We start from the raw sequence: 19,689 nt of genomic DNA, 5'->3' as shown, positions 1-19,689 counted from the left end.
TTGTAACTTTTATTATTGTTATAATAATATATTATTAACTTTATGTTGACTGTATGTAAGACTTTCCATTTTATGCTCTCTCTACTTCTTTTAGTGAACGTGGACAATGTAAAGAAACAACCTTCTTTATTCTCATTGTGATCTATATTACCCCCTCATATGCAACACTTCACAGAATGCATCTGCGCTGTGGATGCAAACACTCCTTCAACACACAGAACTTAAATATAACCTTTTTATTGTGCAATTTTTCATCATAGCTTCAAAAGTACATCTGTTTTTAAAGTGTTTTAATTTTAACTGTTCTTCCCCCTCCCCATGTTGTTGAAACCCCTGGTAGCTGGTAACATCCTTTTAAAGCTTAAAAAGGGAAATACAGTGGTGTGGTGGTGGCGTTTTTCCCTGCTGTGCTCAAAATATCGTAAGGCATTGACAGCGACATGGGTTATATATTATCAAGAAAAGTAAATGCAAATAAACACGTGCAGGAGACCACAGGTATTCTCCGAGGCATTCTGCTCCCCTGCAGACAGGCAGCCCCTGTGCCAGAGGAAAGCAGCCAGTGGCACACCAAACCACAGCAAGGCGGGCATGGGGAAGGCACAGTTGAGAAGAAAAGCCACCCACCACCAACATAGATTACTGGCCAAAATGGCTGTTTCCCCAGCAGGAGGGATGTCAGCCTGGCTGGGCAGGATTGTCCCCAGGATGCTCTAAGGCCACTGAGCTGATGGTCGAGGGGTGGGTGATGTGCTTAGTCTCCTTACTCTCCCATCTCCACGAGGGCAGAAGAGACCATAAGGCAGGACTTCGCCTGCAGATAGGTTCAGGGAAGTCCTTTCCAGCTGAACCACCTGCAGGGTGGTGAAGGTTGAGGAGTCACGAGCCCTCACTGTGCAGCCCACTGACCACAGAGGGTTTGCCAGGGCACTGGTGGGCTCCTATCCTTTCCTCCTGTGGATGAAGCTTGTGAGGACAGCAGTGGACCACCCTGCGGGAACAGCCTGTATTTCACGTGTGGAAAACTCGCCTTTGGAAAGCACGTGGCCACAGCTCCATCTTGTGACTCAACTCTCCTAGCCTGGAAAAAAATTGCAGTGCTGCCCCAAATCCCATGGAGGACCTGGGTCCTCGGCAAGGTGCTTGGTTTCCCCTGCAGGCACTCTGACCTCAGTTTACTTTGTGCGTCCTTGCTTTCCACCTCGAGATGCCCTCAGCAACCACAACCCCTCCTCAGGCTTCCCCACAAGGCACAGGCAAAAATCACAGCTGTACAGCTAAAATAACCCCCCTGCTCATCCTTTCTGAAGGCAAGCCTTTGAAGGAACTTTCTTGCAGAAACAAAAGGGAGAGGGGAAGTTGCAGTTCCTGGCTGGCAGAGCCCCAAGTGCAGCGTGAGAAGCTGATGCAGCTCCACATGTGGTGTGGAGAAGGGCCCCATGCCCAAGCACAGTGACCTAGGCTGGACGGAGAGCAAAACCAGCCCCTGCCTGGGCTTGCTCTACCTGGATAATTCTTCAGGGAGCTTAATGAGCATCTTTAATGTACAAATTACCCAGCAGGTCCTTATGTCTTCCCCAGCCCACAACCATACCAGTGCCACCACATTTGCATCTCTTGCCAGAATTTAGTCTTGTGGTAGAAAAGTGAATTTCTAGGATTAAACTTCTCTACTAGCCAAGTGCTTTACATTTATACCGTGCACATGTATTAACCATTTAAATGCATGCAATAGCTTTGGCATTTTTGATAACGTAAAAGCCATAAGAGAAGGCTGGAAGGCCGAGTATGCTGCCAGGACCAAGGGGTTTTTCAATGAGCTCTGGCAGCGTTTTGTCATCCACCATCCGTAGCACACGGCCGTTCAGCTCAATGGACCTGGAGAGGGACAGAGAGACTGTTTGGGCAGCTGTGCTTTGTTTGCCATCAAACAGATTTCAACCTGAGTGTAAACACAAACTCAGCCCAATGCTAAACTAAACTTCCTTTGGGGGTTTATCACACACACAGCATCTGCAGCAGTCCCTCTGCAAGGAGTCCTTTAGAGTCGTAGCACAGCAAGTTGAAAAGTACATGTTTCTTACTCTTCTAGTGAGGTTAACAGTAGAACAGGCTTTGAAAAGTACAAAATTTCAATTGTTTTTTCTCTCCTGCAAATATTAGGGTATCTTCTATGCCCCCAGAGCAGATCCTTCCCATACCGATGCATTAGTGGGAACAACAGGAGAAACCATACACAGCCTGAACACGTTGCTGTAAATCAGGAGCCAGCACCTGGGAAAGCAATATACCTGTGCTTGTGCAAAAGAAAACGGACTCCAGCAGCTGGTCCAGTGCCCCGAAGCCTGATAGGAAAAAGCTTCATGATTAACATCAAACAAGTGTCTTTGTACCTTAGCAAGCTTTCAGCAGCCTGATTTTAGGATACTTGATTCAACAGAAGTCAGACCTTACTGAAAAAAGCCCTAGATGACTGAAGAGTAACCCCTTCCCCCCACCCCCATCCTTGCAAACCGAACAAAGTGAGGTTTTGGAGGCCACGTAACCCACAACCTTTTCTACAGAGGCAGGAGGAATCACATGCTTACCTGGAAAGTATATTCTCTTTGCCATGAGGCAGTAAGAGGTACTGATCCACGTACTTGCTTGATAAGTAACTTGGTAGCTGCAAATGCTGGGTGACGTTGTAGAGGTTTAAGACAAACAGCGTCACATCCCCTTCTCTGTACTTTGGGCTGCAAGGCGAGAGAAGATGATGGTGAGGATCAGGAGAGAAAGAGGTTTCACAGAAATAGCGTGCATCCTCGTGCTGTCCCAGATTGCTTTTGTTGGCTTAGGGCTGGATGTGGGCTCAGTTTCTGGGATATTTTGGAGGCTTTCTGGAAGCTTACTGGAGGGCATTCGTGCAGTGGAGGTAGACACGGAGCTTCCTCTCGTTGGCTCCTGCCAGGCTGACCTGCAGCACCTTGGTACCCACCAGCTTCTTGTAGAGCAGCGACAGCCAGTAGTCCTGGGAGGCACAAAACCACACATAAGCACTTGGGTACATCGTGCCAGGTACTTCACATGGTGCTTAATGCAATGTTCATTATTCTGGTAATTTCAGGGTGGGGTTTTTTCCCCCCCCAATAATTTTTTGCTTTACCAAGTTTTTCACCGTATCTATTTCAATTCCCACAAACAACATAGCTAAAGAGAAAACCCTGCCTCCAAGCTGCAGAACAGCTGTGTTTACAAGGTACCTTAGAATCATATTCCCATTCATATGCAAATATCGGAGCATTTTCTGTGGCAAAGATGTTTGGACTTTGGAAACGCCCTTCTGCAGGGTACAGGGTTCCAAAGAATGTTTATCAATATGGTGATAGGCGCTTTATATATATAAATATAAATATATAGGTTGAATCCCAGGGGATGGGCTGCCCTTCCTGCAGGAGAGCTTGTGCCCAGCCCACAGGCACAGTGCCAGGAAGAAGCCCCCTCTTTTATGCCTTTCACTAACATCGTGCTTTTGAACAGGTTTCGGGAATAATTTCTGAATGTCAGTTAAGGGTATATCCTGACACCCCAGGATGATGCCCGAGAGCAGGCTGATGCCCTGTGCAGACTCATTTTTTTTTCCAGGTCTCCTTTTTCCTGTATCTTGACCACTACTTTTCCTCTGTGAAGTCCATGACTGTACCAAAGAGCGCGTGTGCCGATGTGTTTTGGGACTAGGAGGCTGCAGGCAAGCTGCATTTTGCAGCATCGCTTCTTTGAGCACAGCCCCAGGGGAGGATGTGCTTCCAGCTGGTGCATTTTAGAGAGCTTCTCCCAGCTCGTCTGTTTGTCTTTGAGGTTTTCCTAGAAAGAAAACCATGGTGTTTCTCTCCTGACTCACCAACAAGCCTGGGGAAGTGACTTTTCCTACCGGCTCACACGCTCAGCCCCTCTGCAAGGAGGTGCAGCCTTCTGACACTGCTGTCCTTCATTTCCATGCTAATGAAAGCTGATGGACCTGGGTTGGGATTTCCCTGCCTCTAAAGCATTATTAACTTGATTAACAATAAATTAGTACTGCCCATAGGTGAGGAACAAGGCACATCCTTTCAGTCTAAATTAAACCTATTTTAAATGAGGGACTAAATAGCCCAAAACGACAAGCCTGACAATGCAGACCCTGGGTATGGGGACCAGCTGAACAGGCAGGACAGAAACCCCCTGGATGCTGGGTGTCCTCTCAGATGGTCTCTATGAGCCTGTGAAAATCACAACTTGGAATCAGAAAAATGAGAGGAAAGCTAAAAAGAAAGATGCTATCCTCTCACCCCCAGGTTAAGTGCTACTAGAACAAATAAACATGCTGTACATGCAAGAACAACGAATAGTTCAAATAACAATGTTTAATTACAGCAGAATTTTATTTCCTAATAAATCCAACTATACTGAAAGCATGTTTTAATTTCATTATCCTTCCGCTACCACTGAAGGCTAAATACGCTCGTGACCTAAGAAATGCTTGTGTCTTGACTTAATGTTGGTTTGGTTTTCATTTGGAATTCATTATAATACCTTGTATCACTTCTGTTTAAAATCTACTCATCATTCAGCTGAGGAGTACGCAAACTAACATAGTCTATCCAGAAAAGCCTTGTGAACTCCAGAACTGTCTTCATACGACTCACATTATAACCCAGAAATCAGCCTCTGCTGTGCTGAAGACTAGCTGCGTCCCTCCCGCTGCAGTAAATATCTTGTATCTATATACAATACATGAACCCATGATGAAACGTGACCTAACTTTAGGTACAACCATGACTATCTTACAAACAAACAAACAAACAAAAGACACTGTTAAAATAGCTGACGTATCTCCACATGCCATGCTGCCTGTGCAGAAATAGATGCAGCATTCAGGTGGTGTTGGTGGGGTTGCATACATACCGGTAAAGGCTCAAAGTTGGCATCCACCAAGTGATAGGTCCCTGCCCCAAAGAAAACCTGTCTCATCACCACGTCAATTCCCTGCCTGGCTGAAAGCCCAAGTTTGTCCAGCCACCTGCCAAAAGATGAGGCAAACAACACACAGATGAAATCGCTGACCTCAACTGTACCCCAGTGCCCCTCTCCAACCAGCTCAGGAAGCGGGAAAGCAAGAACTAGAGCATGATGCTGACTTCCTCAAAAATCACACAGCTAATTTCAATTCAAATTTTGCATTGATTACCTTAAAAAAATCATTTCAGACCACGGACGTCCAAGTTGGTGGGAACAGTTGCCCCACTCCCCTGTTTGCAGGTGGTGGGAACCAGGAGCAGATGCTCCTGAACTGGCCATGGGCCTGAAGGCTGACAGAAACCATCACATCAATGACAAGGTTGCCTGCCACTACCAGGTTTTGACTTGCTAACACACCAGGCCCTGATGAAAAGATCATCATGCCTTACAGGAGGGGAAAAAAATACATTGCAATCATGTTTCTGGTTAATTTTTGAAGCGTGAACCACACATTCCCATGCAATTTTATCTCCCTGAAGCGATAAACTGATCAAAGTGCTAAGAAAGCCTGAATTCTTTTATTTCAATAAAATGCTACTGGAGTCCTTGGAGAAAATAATTTTCATAACTAAATTTCCCTTTGCTTAGGTATCTCACAGTGGTCGAAGGATGACATCAGAGAAGGACACTCATCTCGTGAATGACTTTCTGCCCTCACAAAAGGATGGAGTTTGCATTGCAGATTCAAGGGCAGAAATACACCTTTTCCGTGCTTCTCATCCTCAGTTTCCCATAGGAATCTCCTGTTACCTGGGTCTACATCAAACCTCAGGCATGAGGCGAGCATACTAGGAGCAGTGGGAAGGTTATGGTCCTCAACACTGCCTAGAGCATTGCCTGCGCTCCCTGGAAGCCCGACAGAGATGTTCCTCCTACAGGGCATGGACGCAACCCCCTTTAGTTGGTAAGGCATGTAATTTCCACACACCTGTGGCACGGTACTCACATAAAGCCAGCAATGTAAGTGTTGGACAGCCTGGGAGCTCCCCCTCCATAGGCAGAGCTCGTCTCTCCTAGCCAGACCTTCTTGTTGGGCACAGTCCCACCAACAATCTGGCCAGTGTGGCAGAGGGAAGACGACAAAAAGACAACAGTTAAGTGTTTTGGCTACTGAAATAATGGGTAATCAAAATTTAATGCTTTAGCCAAATGCCGATGTATGATGTTTGCATTTAAGGGATGACACCAACCGAGCCAGGATGTGTCACAAATTCTGATCAGAAGGACTAGAAGCAGATTTACTACCCCTCCCTTCCAAAAAAACACATCTATGCATGCAGAACAAGGCAAACCACTAAAAGACAGGTCCTGTAAATCTTCTTGTACTGAGTAGTGGTATACTGTAATTTACACTTCTCTCAGCATCTCGAAATACAAAGAAATTGGGGGGTGGGGAAGGCAATAAATTACATCCTTGAATAACGAGTACAACAATAAATAAGAATGTTGTACGTTTGTGATGTATCTGGCACCATGCTTGCTGCATGGCAAACTATTGAAGCTCATTTATTGTTAGTATTGGGGGTTTTTGTTGTTTTATTTTTAAACTTACAATGACAGCAGCACCCAAGCTTTGAGAATCCCTGGTTATTGCTAGTGAGAAATTGTACTGTATTCTGGATTCCCTGCTAACCTCCTGCAAACTGAACATGGGAATGACTGAACAGGACAAGGTACCTGCAGGACTTCATGTACAGCTGTGGCAAAGGTATCCAGCACTTCAGGGCTCAAGAAATCCTCCCTTGTTGCACTTCGTCCATTCACATAGTAACTTGAAACAGAAGAAAACCCCACAGCCAAAATTAAAGAAAAATACACCACTGGTACAAAACACCACCAGAAGTACTTGGTTGTTCGATAAATTTATCCATAGAGCTATTTTTCTGTACAATTCTTTTTCCTTTTCTGTTTTCCAAATGTGTTGCTTGTATTTAAGGGACCTATCAGGTATAATTACCTTGATGGAGGCAGGACATCACAAATTTTGATCAACCGAAGTAGTAGGGTTTTTTTGCATCTGCTCATTCAGAATGAGGAAAACATCCCTGAATAAGAGGCAGCTTCTGTAAAATCTGCTCTTGCTGAGGAGTCTGACACTCCTGTGTTATGACTTGCTTTACTGTATCAAGTTATATATAAAAAATATAGGTCCCAAATTCTGTCCCTCCGAGTATTTTGGCAATCTGGAGAGGAACGGGATGGAGGCATCTCTACAGGATGAAGGTTGCCCTCCACATAAAGCAAAAGGGCTTTTACGTCTGGATTGTCCGAATAAAGAATGGGAAATTGGTATCCCTATGTTTTTTGCATTTCATCGAGCTATCACTCAGTCCTACCAGAAGCAGAAGTCTTCCAGCCACAAGAGGAAGCTAAAACCCGATAATCCTAAATTAGTAAAGAAAATAACGCATGCTTATTCAAAGCAAAGACAGCCACAGGGCAAGAACAGCTCAGGAAGGGGAAAGGACACATTTTATGCCTTACTAACAGCTCAAAATACATAGATGAATCATATATGTATACATAGATATATAATATAAGCATGTGCATCTTTTCCCGCTGTTACCTGTCTGCTGCATGTCACCGTGCTGCTTTCGAGCCCGGAAAGAAAACCAGAATCACATGGAAATCACTTTCAAACACATGGAGCTCACAGCAGGTGCTCTGGGGCCAACTTACCCACTGCCCACCCGAGCACTCTAAAACTGCGGCTCTAAGCCGCGGCACAAGAGGGAAGGGCTGGGACTGTGCCCATGCTGTTTGCGCTGCAGGTGGGATCTGAGGGGGAGGTACCCACACACAGCCCGAACTGACCTGGAGAGCAGACGTAAGGGTGCAGGAGAAGCTGCTAGCACTTCTCTACAGGTAGAGGTCAGCCAGCCCTGCAAGGCTTTTTGTTTATATCAGACAGGCAAGAAACAAGGCAGCATGTAACGCATCAGCTAACTCGTCTTCTGCTGCATTTTTTACAAGGCGTTAGATGCATTTGCCAGCAGGGTCATTGGTGACACCCTGAATTTGCTTTTAGGGAGCAAAGATTTCACTCAAGCAGATCCGGTCTTTCTAATGCCAAGAGCAGCAGCAGTGTCAGGGGTGCTGACTCTGTTTCAAAGCCCAGACCCTCACGAGTTGTTTAAAACCTTACATTAAAAACCCTTTGCTCTTGCATAAAATTCAGCAGAGAGATCTCTGCCAAGTAAGTCTGAGCTACCTTCTTTTCTTTTTATACAACACCCCCTTCTTCTCTTAAGAAAGTGCATTTTATTGGCAAGGGTTGGCAACTTGGAGCTTGGAGGCCACCAGGACCACTGCTCAGATCTCACTAGCTTTTGGCACATGTTGAAACACACCATGTGCAAAAAGGCTCAGCCACTGCAGAAACTCTTGTCACGCGGGAGAGCGCCGTGACCTACTCCCTTGTGCTCTTCTGAGAAGTAAAGCTGCCGTGCCATCTTTTTCTCCACATCCCACTTCCGTGTTTCCCAGTGCACATATTTAGCAAGCAAAATTACCACCTCGCACGTTTCGCATTCCCCACTGCCGTGCCTACATTACAAGTCCTCGCTGCTTCTGCATTTCTGTAACACGCTCCCTCAAATCATCTCTTATTCTGAGCAGAGGTGGTTATGGACAGGCACCCGAGGAACCACTGAAAGGGGCGTTTCACCCCCCTGCTTCCCGTTGAGATGTTCAAATCGACATTTTGTAAAGAAAACAGTGATGATGGCATCAGAGCAGTACTTACTGGTGCCACGTGACGGAGTCGATCACCTTCCCTCCCGATTTCAGGAAGCTGCAAGCAGAGGGAGTGTGATGGAGCATGGCGGGGTTGCAGGGACTGGTGATGGGTTGCAGCCCCCTATGAGCAACCTGCCACACGCAGCTGTCCCCTCTCGCCCCAGCTGGTGGTGGTGATGGTGAGCTGGTTTGGCACCATGCTTGCCACGGCTTTTAAATGGCTTTGGGCAGCACAGCCGCCTTGGTGGGTCGCTGGGGGGATGAATTAATGCTTGTGTAACACATGGAGATTTCTAGGGTGAAAAGCCCTTGTTAATGCAGCACTAGAGCCAGCACTCAGTCGAAAGGCATGTGGATTGCTGGAGTACTGCTAGCATCTTAGTTTAGGCTGAGCATTTAAGCCTTGAGCTTGTACATGCAGGTAAGATTTCAGTCATCCACAGTCAAAGAAAAAAAGTTCCATGTTCCTAATTTAAGGGGATTAGTTCTCAAATAGACTGGATGTATCCATTGGTACATCCTTATTATTGGTTTGGAACAGAAAATCCTTAAATCCCTGCCCAGGTGCCTTCTCATGCCCCCTGCATCTGGGTGCAGATGAGCCACAGCTATCTCACACATGCCCACCGTGGGGGGTGTTGCTGGGACCCCCCACCCCTACCTTCTCAGCAGCCTCTGCGTGTGCTTTCGGGGCTGCCCAACATCAGGACCATAGAGCTTTGCGTGCTTGTAGAGGGTGTAGTTACTTAGAAGTTGGCGTAAGTGAATAAAATCTTGCCCCAGCTGGAAGCCATCGATGTAGATGCCAGATTTCTTCCTGAAGCTGTTGGGCTCTGGGGAAGACACACATGCATCAGCACCCTGCTCTGGTTTCAGGGCACAAAATAGGGCAGCTCATTCCATGTGGGGAGTGGCTTCCCCTACAGCTTCACGTGATCTGGCACGGTACAGGTGAGATATTTGAAGGTGATGAGCATGAAACTGAAAAGCCCCAAGTGATGGAGCATGCTGCTCTCTGGCACTCTATCCCTGTCAGTCCCCATGGGCGACATCCTGCACCTCACAGGCCATCGTTCACCTCACCTCAGAGCCTTGGTAGAAGCAGAAAAATCATCTCAATTTGCTCATCTGTTGCGCTTCCTGTGAAATCCCTCCTCACAAATTAAGACCTTGATGTTTCCCAATAAAACAACACCTTGCCTTCATGGGCTGTCACGCAAAACATTCAAAGTTGCCAGCCCCTGCCCTGCAGTGGCACCTTTCCAGGTGACAGCTGGCCTGGCCCACAGGCTGGCTTTGCACTTACCGTTCCCAAGCTCCCAGGAGATGTTGTACCTCTGCGAGGCACAGTAGTCTAGCAGCGCCTGGGCATTTGAGCTGTCCCACTGCAAGCCACCATTTCGCAGCAAGGCATTGAGGCCAAAAACCAGGTGAAACTTGGAGCAGACTGCAAAGCTGTAGAGAATATCCAGCGTATTTCCTGCACGGAGGAGAAAGAGGGGCTGTTTATCTCAAGGTCAGAGTATGCTGGCTGTGCTCTGGCCAAGCAACAATCTCCACCGCCTGTATTTATTTAGCCTGGTGTTGCAGATGTGCCAAGCTCTCCCAGCTGGACAAAAGAGCCCAGACCTTACCGCACACCATCCTGCAAGGTACTGAAATCCTCCCAACGGCTGCAGCAGCTGAATACTATTAAATATGAGGTGGCAGACAGAAAAATATTCAAAGATTTTTTTTTCTATAAATGAATAAAATATTTCTTTTCCAGAGGTTTCAGCTCTGAACAGCCTATGGGAATGAAGCCTCGGTGAAAAGCTTAATATCCATAGTGGGTACCTAGGGAAGGGGTTGTTGGGATCATTAATGGAAAAAAAATTCTGCCACCCTTTTATTGCAGGGCAGAGAACTGCAGCCCCCTGGTTATAAACTGTAGCAGAAAAATCCATTGAAGCCTTACTTGTAATGGTGGTGTTTTTGTGCTTTTTCCAGTTATGCTCTGCAAGAATCAGCTTCTCCTGGCTGGGCCACTGGGCCAGCAGCAGCTGTTCCACAGCGGCAAACGCAGGCCTGGAGCCACAAGTCTCTGTAGGGCAGAAGAAGGTTGGTAGCGATTAAGCCCTTGTCTTCATAGCCAGGGTCCAGCATGCAAAGGGCTGCATCCCCCAGGAGAAAGCAGAACTGCTGGGTGCCAGTCACGTACTTCTGTGAAACACACCCCTGCTTTCACAATGTTAACCACATAGCTAACGTATATTTATGCATTGAGCCACCCTCTTTTTCTATATAATGTATATTTCCCGGCTTAAAGTGATGGATATGGGGGAGTGGGGGAAGGCTGAGCTGTGCTTCTGGTGGTATCATGGTGGTCACCCCCCAATAAACTATTTTAGCTGGAGCACCATCCGGAAACCTTTGTTCCAGCGAGCTGACGAGGCCTGGGCTGCAGTGCCGAGGAGCAGATAAGCCACCCCAGCAGGCAGCGGTGCGGCGCGGTGCATGGCCCGCCATGCTGCGGGCAGATACGGGGCAGCGCTTCCTGCACTGCCCGCCTCGCGTATGGCAAAGCGCTGGCTGCCCTGCACGGCTCCCATGGCAATGCCAGCAGGAGTCATAAGACACTTTGAGAAAAAGCTCGTGGTTTTTTTCTTGGTATGCAAACCAGGAACGAGCCATAACCAAAAAGGAAGGTAGAAGCTGGGGTCACAGTCACCCAGATAGGAGACAGCCCCTCGGCAAAGTGGTGCAGGGGGAAAAGTACCACCTGACTTCAAACCCAGGTATCCTGGGTCGTACAGTGATGTACCATTGCACTGTTGTGCTACGAACCACAGGAGCAGGTGGGAATCTTTTCATCTGAAACACCTCTAGAAGGGTTTTTGTGCTTTTGCTAAGTTTAACGAGGGTATGGACACAGCAGGAGACCTGGCACACCAGAACAAAGCTCAAGCAGTTGGATGTGGTCTGGTTGGTTTGTTCTTGCCCTGTCAAACTGACAGGAGGGCAAGGCTGCACCCCCAGCCTAGCTTTGGCCAAGGTAGCAAAAACAGAGGCTCTGTTCTCATCAGATTACGCCTTCCACGCATTACTTAATTTTCACAATGAAACCACAACTTTTGAGCTGACCTTGGCCACCTCCCAGGCAGTGGCGAAGCTTCCAAGGCTGCCGCAAGGAGTACAGGGCAGCAAAGGGGGAGCCCCAGCAGATGCTGGGGCAGACATGCAGCCCTCTGCACGCTTCCTTGCTTTCCCACAGCTGGCACACCTCCTCCCACAGACTGTGCTGAAGGTCCATGGATCTCCTCTCCATGGAGGAGAGCAATGCTGACCCCATGGAGGGCACTGCACTGCCACTGTGCCCTTGTGGCATCCCCAGCCTGCATCAAAGCCACCTCCTAAACCTGGGATGTTTTTTGAGTCTAACATATTGATGCCAGTTTTACCTTGCTCGGCCTGAAGTTCCCAGAGGATTTTTTCTTCCAAAGTTGAATCCTTGTTGGGATCAAAGATGAGAAAATCTGTCTCGGTGCCACCAAACCTCAGGAACCCTGGGGACAGGGCCGTTGCCAGGGCGATCAGTTTCGGATTGCTAAGGAAAGTATGTCAAGAAACAGAAAAACACTATATACATGCAGACAGTGGCTTCAGTATAGAGGTTAACGTGGCCAGTGCCCAGAGGGACAGACTGCCGTAGGTGACCTGGGGCTACCTGGTAACCTCAGGGTGCTCCTGACCCCTCAGGGCACCTGTGCCCCAGCCCTCTGCACGGTGCAACAGAGACACTGCCAGCTAAGTGGGCCGGCAGGGCGGCAAGGGGAAGACATTCCCCAGGGAACATACTCATGGACAGGGAGCCAAATCCCAGGGGCAAAGTAAGGAAATACTTTAAAACAGTTTGGATTTGGTTGGTTGTTTTTTTTTTTTATCCTAAGCATCCTTCTCCCCTAGATTTTTTGGGTTTGTTTCTACAGAACTGACATACCAGTCCTGCGAGAAGGTGAATGTAAGGCTGACTTGACATCATCAGTCCCGACTTCCATCGACAGCCGAAGCGATTGCTTTTGTACCCAACAGAGATTAGGAGCCCACGCTGGGGCAAGCATTAACTTTAGCAAAGCAGGTTTATAAAGCAAAAGCCATCTGCCTCGGCCACTCATGCACCCCATGCCAGATGTGCGGCACTGACAGCTGGCCTTTGCTGGGGGAAACCGCGATGCACACCAGTGCTATCTGCTCAGTGGTGACATGCAGTAGATTAGGGGCCACCAAGTACTTCCCGCTCCTTGCGGCAGTAGTGCTGTCAGGGCTGGAGGTGGGAGATGTGAGCACTCGCCAATAAAGCTGGCAGCAGCCTTCTCCCCACCTTGGTGAGAAGGAAAAGATGAAAGTGGTGGGAGGAAGGAAAACAGGACTGGAGAAATACCATGGAGATGAAGTATGGCATCAGAAAGATAAAAGGAAAGAATTAAGACAGCTTCCAAAAAAAAAAAAAAAAAAAAAAAAAAGGTAGAATCACAAGAAAGAAAAAAAAAAAAAAGAAGAGGAAAAGCAGGGAAGAAAAGGCAAGAGTGAGGTCAGACCCAAAAGAACAGGCAGGGTACACCATCACTTGGCAGTCCAGTGCTGTTGAGCGTTACTCAAGGGGGAAACAAAAAGGCTTCATTTTTAAGATCTCTCGATCAGCTTCGATGGCGACAGGCCTTCCTCAGCATGTATTTCTCTTAACGCGGACAGTGCCCCGGCAAACCTCCGCAAAGCTGCCTGGGGGCTCAGATAATTTTTGTTTCGCGAAGCAGCAGGGATAACAGCCCCAGCCCTCAGCCTTACCACACGTAATCTTCCCGCTCAGCAGCTTCTTGTACCCCCCCACCCCATTATTTTTTTTCTCCCTGCTTGCAAAGCAGCTCCTCTCCCAAGTTTATCCCCGCGCTGCTTCCAGCCCGGACCAGCTGAGCTGTGCCTCCCGCCCGGTCGCCCGCTCCCCGAGCGCCCGCGGCAGGTCCCGCAGCCCGGGACCCGGGCCGGGGGGAGGCAGAAGCCCCCGGGGGGAGATCCCCCCCGTCCCCCCCAGCTCGCCTCCTGCCCTGCGTCTCCGGAGCGCCCCGGGAAGCGGCGCCTTCGCCGGCTCCCCGCCGGGATGCCCGGGCTCCACCTCCCCCACGGCTGCGGACCCCTCACGGCCTGCCGGGACCCCCACCCCCGGCTCCGGAGGGTCTCCTCCGCCTGGCGGGACCCCCCACCCCCGGCTCCAGGGGACCCCTCCTGCCGCCCGCCTCCAGGACCCTTTTTTTTCCTTTGGGCAAGACCGGGGGGGGGGGGGGGGGGGCGGCTCACCTGAGCAAGGCGACGTAGCGCGGGTCCCGGGCGAGGCTGGCATCTAGGGTGAGGGAGAGGAAGGCCGGGCTCACCTTCCCCCGGGGGCTGCCCCACAGCCCAAGCCGCAGCTCTGCCGCCCGCCGCCCCTCCGCCAGCAGCAGCGGCAGCAGCAACAGCAGCGGCGGCAGCGGCAGCAGCATCCTCGGCTCCGGCCGGCGGCACCACCCCCGCGGAGGGCGGGCCCGGCCGGGGGGCGCAGCCCTGGGCTCCTGTTCGGGCCAGCGCAGCCCTGCTCCTCCAGCCTCCCCGCTGCTCGGGGACCGAGGTCAGCGCGGCGCCGCCTGAAGCCCAGGGTTACTCTCCCAACAGCCTCACTACACCATGAACCTGGGTTTCCAGTCGGTTCCCATGCTGCAGCGTCTGTGATGCTGGAGGAAGGTTTGAGCAGGCCACCAACCAACTCCTACAGCTTTCCACATTGCCCCGCGACCCTGGGCAGCTGCGTGCAAAGCAAGTGGGCTGGGAGATTGCTACACACTGAACGGTGCTACCCAGGGGTGGGAGAGCAGCCTGACGTCCCAGCCACGGACCTTCCCTGCGGGAAACTGAGTCACAGCGGCAGGCAGCAAGTGCTGTCTGAGGCTGAAACCCACCATCCCCACGCTGCAACACCGCTTCTTGATCACAGCCAACATGCAACTTGGAATTGCTGTCCCAAGAAAAAGACTCAAGCACACTCTGGGTCTGCCCCTGGGGTGCCCACTGCCGGGTCCAGCCTGTGCCGAAACTAGTTTGGCAACAGCCTCGCCAGGGAGCCCTGTCTAGAGACAGCCACCTGCAGCCACAGCGCAGGAATTACTAGATACACAGGCTCTTGGAACATTTGCAGAGTTTTTAAACAGACTTAAAGTCACCGTTACATTTCCCATTCCACATCAGCATCCTGAAGCATCCGCATCAGTTCATCCTGAAGCGTCCGTATTTCTTACCAAGTTTGTTTTCAAAACACTTGTCTGCTGGAACACAATGCAGACAGTCAAACCCTTATCTGTTACTTCAAGTGCAGCAGTTCCCGGGGGGTCAGGCCATTAACCAGTGTGGCTCCAGTGCTCGCCTGCCCGGCCCTTCCTGTTCCTGCTTGCTCTAGGTTTTGTACTATTAAGTAACTCGCCACCAGAACCAGAAGAACTCGACCAAATGAACTCTAGTTTTGATAAACACATCCGTGGCTCTGCCAGAAAGGAAATGTCAGTGACATTCCTGACTGCCTCAGCATCTTAGTGTAATGCTTCCCATTTCAGGGGTACGCCACCAATTATATGCCCACGCCTGCAGGAAGGGCTGGGGTGACTATCTGCCAGGGGAGTAATTCATCCATCAGCAGATGGCTGGAGCACCACACAAACCACCCAGTCCCAGGAGAACTCAGGATTTCAGAACACGGCTCATCATTGGTGCAAACCAGGCTAAGCTTGTCATGGCAGGTACAGAAGATGTTAATAGCCGTCAGGTAAGACACAGCCTAAGCACGTTTTTTTTCTGTTGGAATTCACCACTACTCCCTTAAATTTTCTCAGTGTGCTTCTTTGGAGAGAGGCACTTTGAGGCACTTGCCAGTGGCCTGTATTTCTCACAGAGACATGAGGTTTGTTTTTCAAACAGTCAATGCTATGTTTTGGATTCCATCGCTGCATGTGGATGTGGGTATGAAAGGTCTGTTATGCTTTTAGCAGCCCACAAAAACCCATAGCTGGAAAATAATGCCTTCTAGCATTGCTACCTGGAAGAGCTACAGGTATTAAATGGCAATTGGTAGCTTTTGCTTGGGCATTTCTCACATTGCATCACACCCATTTTTAAATACTGTGAAGTAGGGGACACCAATACAGAGGTATTTGGACTCTCACTGAAATTAGGGCAGAATTTGAGTGATGCCCTGTGAGCTACAAGGGGAGGGTGTAAGAACCAGGATTAGTCTTAAACTCACTTGCACGTTGTTTGAAGGCAGCTCTGCACCAGCACCCCATCCTGCCTGCCTTGTGGTATTCAAACACTTCAGTCATGCAGCTCCTGTCTGGTGGTTCTGCTTCTCCCACGCCAGTGACACCATTAGCACACTGTGCCAACTAGGTTTTTACAACTAGGAAGAACTAAAAATAAAACTTTCCAGGAATTTCAGTTGTCCAACAGCAGCAGCACCATTGCTGTTGCTAAGAGCGAGCACCCACTGCTGTTCCTGGGTAAGAACCAAGAACAAATATCATATCTCTCTCTTTTACCTGTGCATATTAAGGGAATTCAGAAAGGAAGAGCTGTCGGCACAAAAGGCAAACAATTCTTGTGACATAGCAGTGATTGGGTGGATGAACAGAGCTGACCCATGTCAGAGCAGCACTTCATCTGTTTCTATGTAAGAAGCCTCAGGAAGATGAATCTAAGACTAAGCAGATGCCAAGGGAAATCCAGAAGCTGTAAAAAACAGAGAGATGCCTATCAAGGTTTTTGTAAACTATCCTTATTCCCTGCTGGTCAAACCCCAGGCAGACCTTGTCCTGACACAGCACACAGCTCTCAGCACTCCCAGATGGATTTATTTCTGAACCCAGCCGGTTATGAGACTCTGACTGCACACGCTCCATTTCCTCAGAGAAGGAAACAACACTTTGGGTCTAGCTTTTAGCAGTTCTCCTCGAAGTACACACAGCTTTTTGGATATTGCTAAAATACTTTGTTTCCACTGAGTCTACAGCTGATGAATTCAGGTACCACGGAAGCTGCTGAGCACACCAGAGCACTGCAAAATCACTCAGCCTCCCTTCTCATCAAAACAAAGCTTATAAGCAACAATATTTGGCCCTCATTACAACCTATACCCAGTGCTGGACCACCATGCTGAAAGAGATGAAATGAAGCTTTAAAAAGAAAGACAAAACCAGAGCTGCCTAGGCAGGACTAGCTTACATGGAAGCGGCTTTCCAGAACATGGGAACACAATAGGTCTCGTTCACACAATGGAAATTAACAGCTAAACTTTAAGCTAAGCCCAATCCTCTTCCCAGTCCTTCCAGGCAGTTTTCAGCAAGTTATGCACAGGGATTCCTGAGTACAGAATTACAGACCCAGGGGAAGGGGAGTCAGTCACACAAACACAAGAACTGGTCTATGTGGGCAAGTTCTGACGTGAAGTGAATAGGCATAAAGACTAAGAAATACGCTCTGAAGTTTTTGGTAAGAACACTTACTCTGTACTATTTGCAGCCTGAAGAGACTTGCACGCACCACAGCTCTGATCCAATTTGCAGTAGGTTATGAAGAAATTGGCAGGAATATCCTATAGATGGTCCTACAGAGGTCATATTTTTTTGACCTACTTTAGCACTGAAGCGCCTGTTGTTATTTCACATAGGTAAGCTATTGTTGCTTCTTTTGCTTCAACACAAGCTTTAAGACATAAACATCCCATTGACATAAGGGAGAAATCTTTGCCTTCCAAAACATCACCAAACACAATCCTTAGTGCAAGTTTTCCCATAGCATGACCACCCATAACAGACGCTCACCAAACCAATGAACACCTGTTCTGGCACTTGCCCATTATACTGTATTTGATGAGCTCAGTACAGTACTTGATACTGAGGCACATCAGCATCATCCAGCAGGCACAAAAACACTGTGAGCAGCATATGTTGTACACTTCCCGCCCCCCCCCCCCCCCCCTTCCCCCTCCCATCTCCAACCAGGCGAAAAGCCCAGGTAAGAAAGCTTTCTGTGAAAAAGCATTTAATCATATATTATTACTGTAGCAAGAAAAAGCAATGTGAAAGATTTGTACTGCCTTGCTTGACAAGTTTCATTTCAGATACACATATAGCAAAGTTTCAGTGCAGATAGCTGCAGTATCGTTCATCTCACTTCTGATGTTATCAAATGTCATAAAGAAAGCCTTGGGGGAGTTGCACTCATCCATCTGGCAAAGCACAGCTTGTATAAACAGAGCAGCAGAGACAACAAATGTCAACCTTGTTTTCTTTCCAGACCAGCCTCATGCAGACCTGAAACCACCCGCTCACTTCAAACCAGCTTTTGCTAACATTTTCAAGGGGCTCCCAGCACTTGTAGGGAATATTTGACTTCATTCCTAAACACGTGTCTCATCAGAACCTGATCTTGAAACAGTGCTGGTTGTTACGGTGACGTACAAGTGTGAGGATGGACAGTTAGCAGCCCAACAACAGACAGATGGCAGAAACAATTTTTCCCTGCCGTTTGCCTCCACAATATAGTAAGAAAGTGTACGCTTTTGTTAGCATGCAAGTACAAACGTCACAAAAAGTATCATGACAGAGGTTAATGGCTCATTAACTACTCCTGTAGTTAATGTAGCAATTAACAGATTATTTCCAAAACATCAGTTACTGCACCAACTTGGTATTCAGAGTGAATAGTTTTGCATAATTTGCTCACACACACCCCAAATCCACCCAAGACTCTCAGACTTTGGAGGAACACCATCAAGCACCAATAAACCTTTACATCAACCAGTAAGGCCTTACAGGCATCATTTTTTCCTAGGAATCGTTAGTTTTCCTACATGCATGCTACATCAACTGCTTAGATAGGTACCCACATTTATGCTGGAGCAAGTATCATGTGTCTTTTGAAGATAACACAAATAAACCAAGAGAACTTCATATTATCTATCATTTGGTCAAAAATATATCTCAATTAAAAAGGTAAGGCAATTAAGAGACAGACTTAGATAACCTCAAGTCATAGCAAATACTGCCTCCGCACTTAAGGGCCAATTATACCTTATTGTCAGAGCCAACTGAACATGTTCTCAGGTTTCCAAAACCACTTGTGCCTTAGGCACTGATGTTTTGGTAACAAGGATTCCCCTGCAGACACTGAATCTAGCAGTGGAAATGAATCATGCTCCCTCTGAATAGTGCTGTTTTCAAATGCTTGACCTGACTTAATACTGAACGCACTCAAGTATTTTACTTATCCAAACTTAGCAGGCCACTACGAATTATCATATAGTCTCAGAGGCATGTTTCTGCTAAATGAAGGCTTACAAAGAATTTACTAAATTGCTGCCTATGATTTCTCCAGTGCAAAATGAGCAGTAAAATACTGGCCTTTTCATCAGTTTTTCATTATAACCCCTTTCAGTCAAGTGTTCAACTTAAGTTGAACGAAAAAAAAAAAAAAAAAAGACAGTTTAACTAAGGCTTGCCTTACTTTTCCTTTACTGAGAAGTGACACCTGATTTTACATAGAAACGCCATATTTAAGTGTGCCAGTATACTGGCTACCATGATTTAACCCAGCAGTCTGTCACAGCTTTCAGGTGTTTCTATGTGCAGTGCTCTAGCATGTACTAGTCATGTGCTACATACCAGCTTTGAAAAAAAGGAGCGCACTGTATCACAACTGAAGAAGTTTCAGGTACCTTCAAGACTCTTCTCATGAAGCCTAAGCTTTTGCTGGAGCAAATCTGGTCCAGATACCTTTAAAAATCCCAACTAGTGTGACTGACACATGCCCATGGAGTCTCAGAAGCTGACAGGGCTTCTCAAAAATCTGTTCTTCAAGCCT

At 48.0% G+C, this 19,689-nt stretch overlaps 1 protein-coding gene across 1 annotated transcript; it reads right to left on the bottom strand.

Annotated features, from left to right (window-relative positions):
• Positions 1–109: 109 nt before the first annotated feature.
• HPSE (heparanase) lies at positions 110–14,310 on the bottom strand. Its single transcript, XM_055795602.1, has 12 exons — positions 14,107–14,310; positions 12,216–12,361; positions 10,733–10,858; positions 10,082–10,255; positions 9,437–9,608; positions 8,783–8,830; positions 6,715–6,808; positions 5,984–6,090; positions 4,924–5,038; positions 2,892–3,010; positions 2,589–2,735; positions 110–1,878 (listed from the first exon to the last, which is right to left on the bottom strand). The coding sequence occupies exons 1-12, from the start codon at positions 14,286–14,288 to the stop codon at positions 1,719–1,721; spliced, it is 1,590 nt and encodes a 529-aa protein (XP_055651577.1). The 5' UTR covers positions 14,289–14,310; the 3' UTR covers positions 110–1,718.
• Positions 14,311–19,689: the final 5,379 nt, after the last annotated feature.

This window comes from Falco peregrinus, chromosome 2 (genome assembly GCF_023634155.1).
Source record: "Falco peregrinus isolate bFalPer1 chromosome 2, bFalPer1.pri, whole genome shotgun sequence".
Lineage (NCBI taxonomy): Eukaryota > Metazoa > Chordata > Aves > Falconiformes > Falconidae > Falco > Falco peregrinus.
The sequence above is the reverse complement of the archived record's forward strand: the minus strand, read 5'-3'. Positions and strand labels throughout refer to the sequence as shown.

Excerpts from the sequence above, each read along its gene's own strand:
- HPSE (XM_055795602.1), bottom strand. The coding sequence starts at position 14,288 with ATGCTGCTGCCGCTGCCGCCGCTGCTGTTGCTGCTGCCGCTGCTGCTG. Across the intron at positions 10,859-12,215 it reads GGAACTTCAGGCCGAGCAAG|AGACTTGTGGCTCCAGGCCT; the intron begins GTAAAACTGGCA and ends TCTGCCCTACAG. Across the intron at positions 2,736-2,891 it reads CACTGCACGAATGCCCTCCA|CCCAAAGTACAGAGAAGGGG; the intron begins GTAAGCTTCCAG and ends CTCGCCTTGCAG.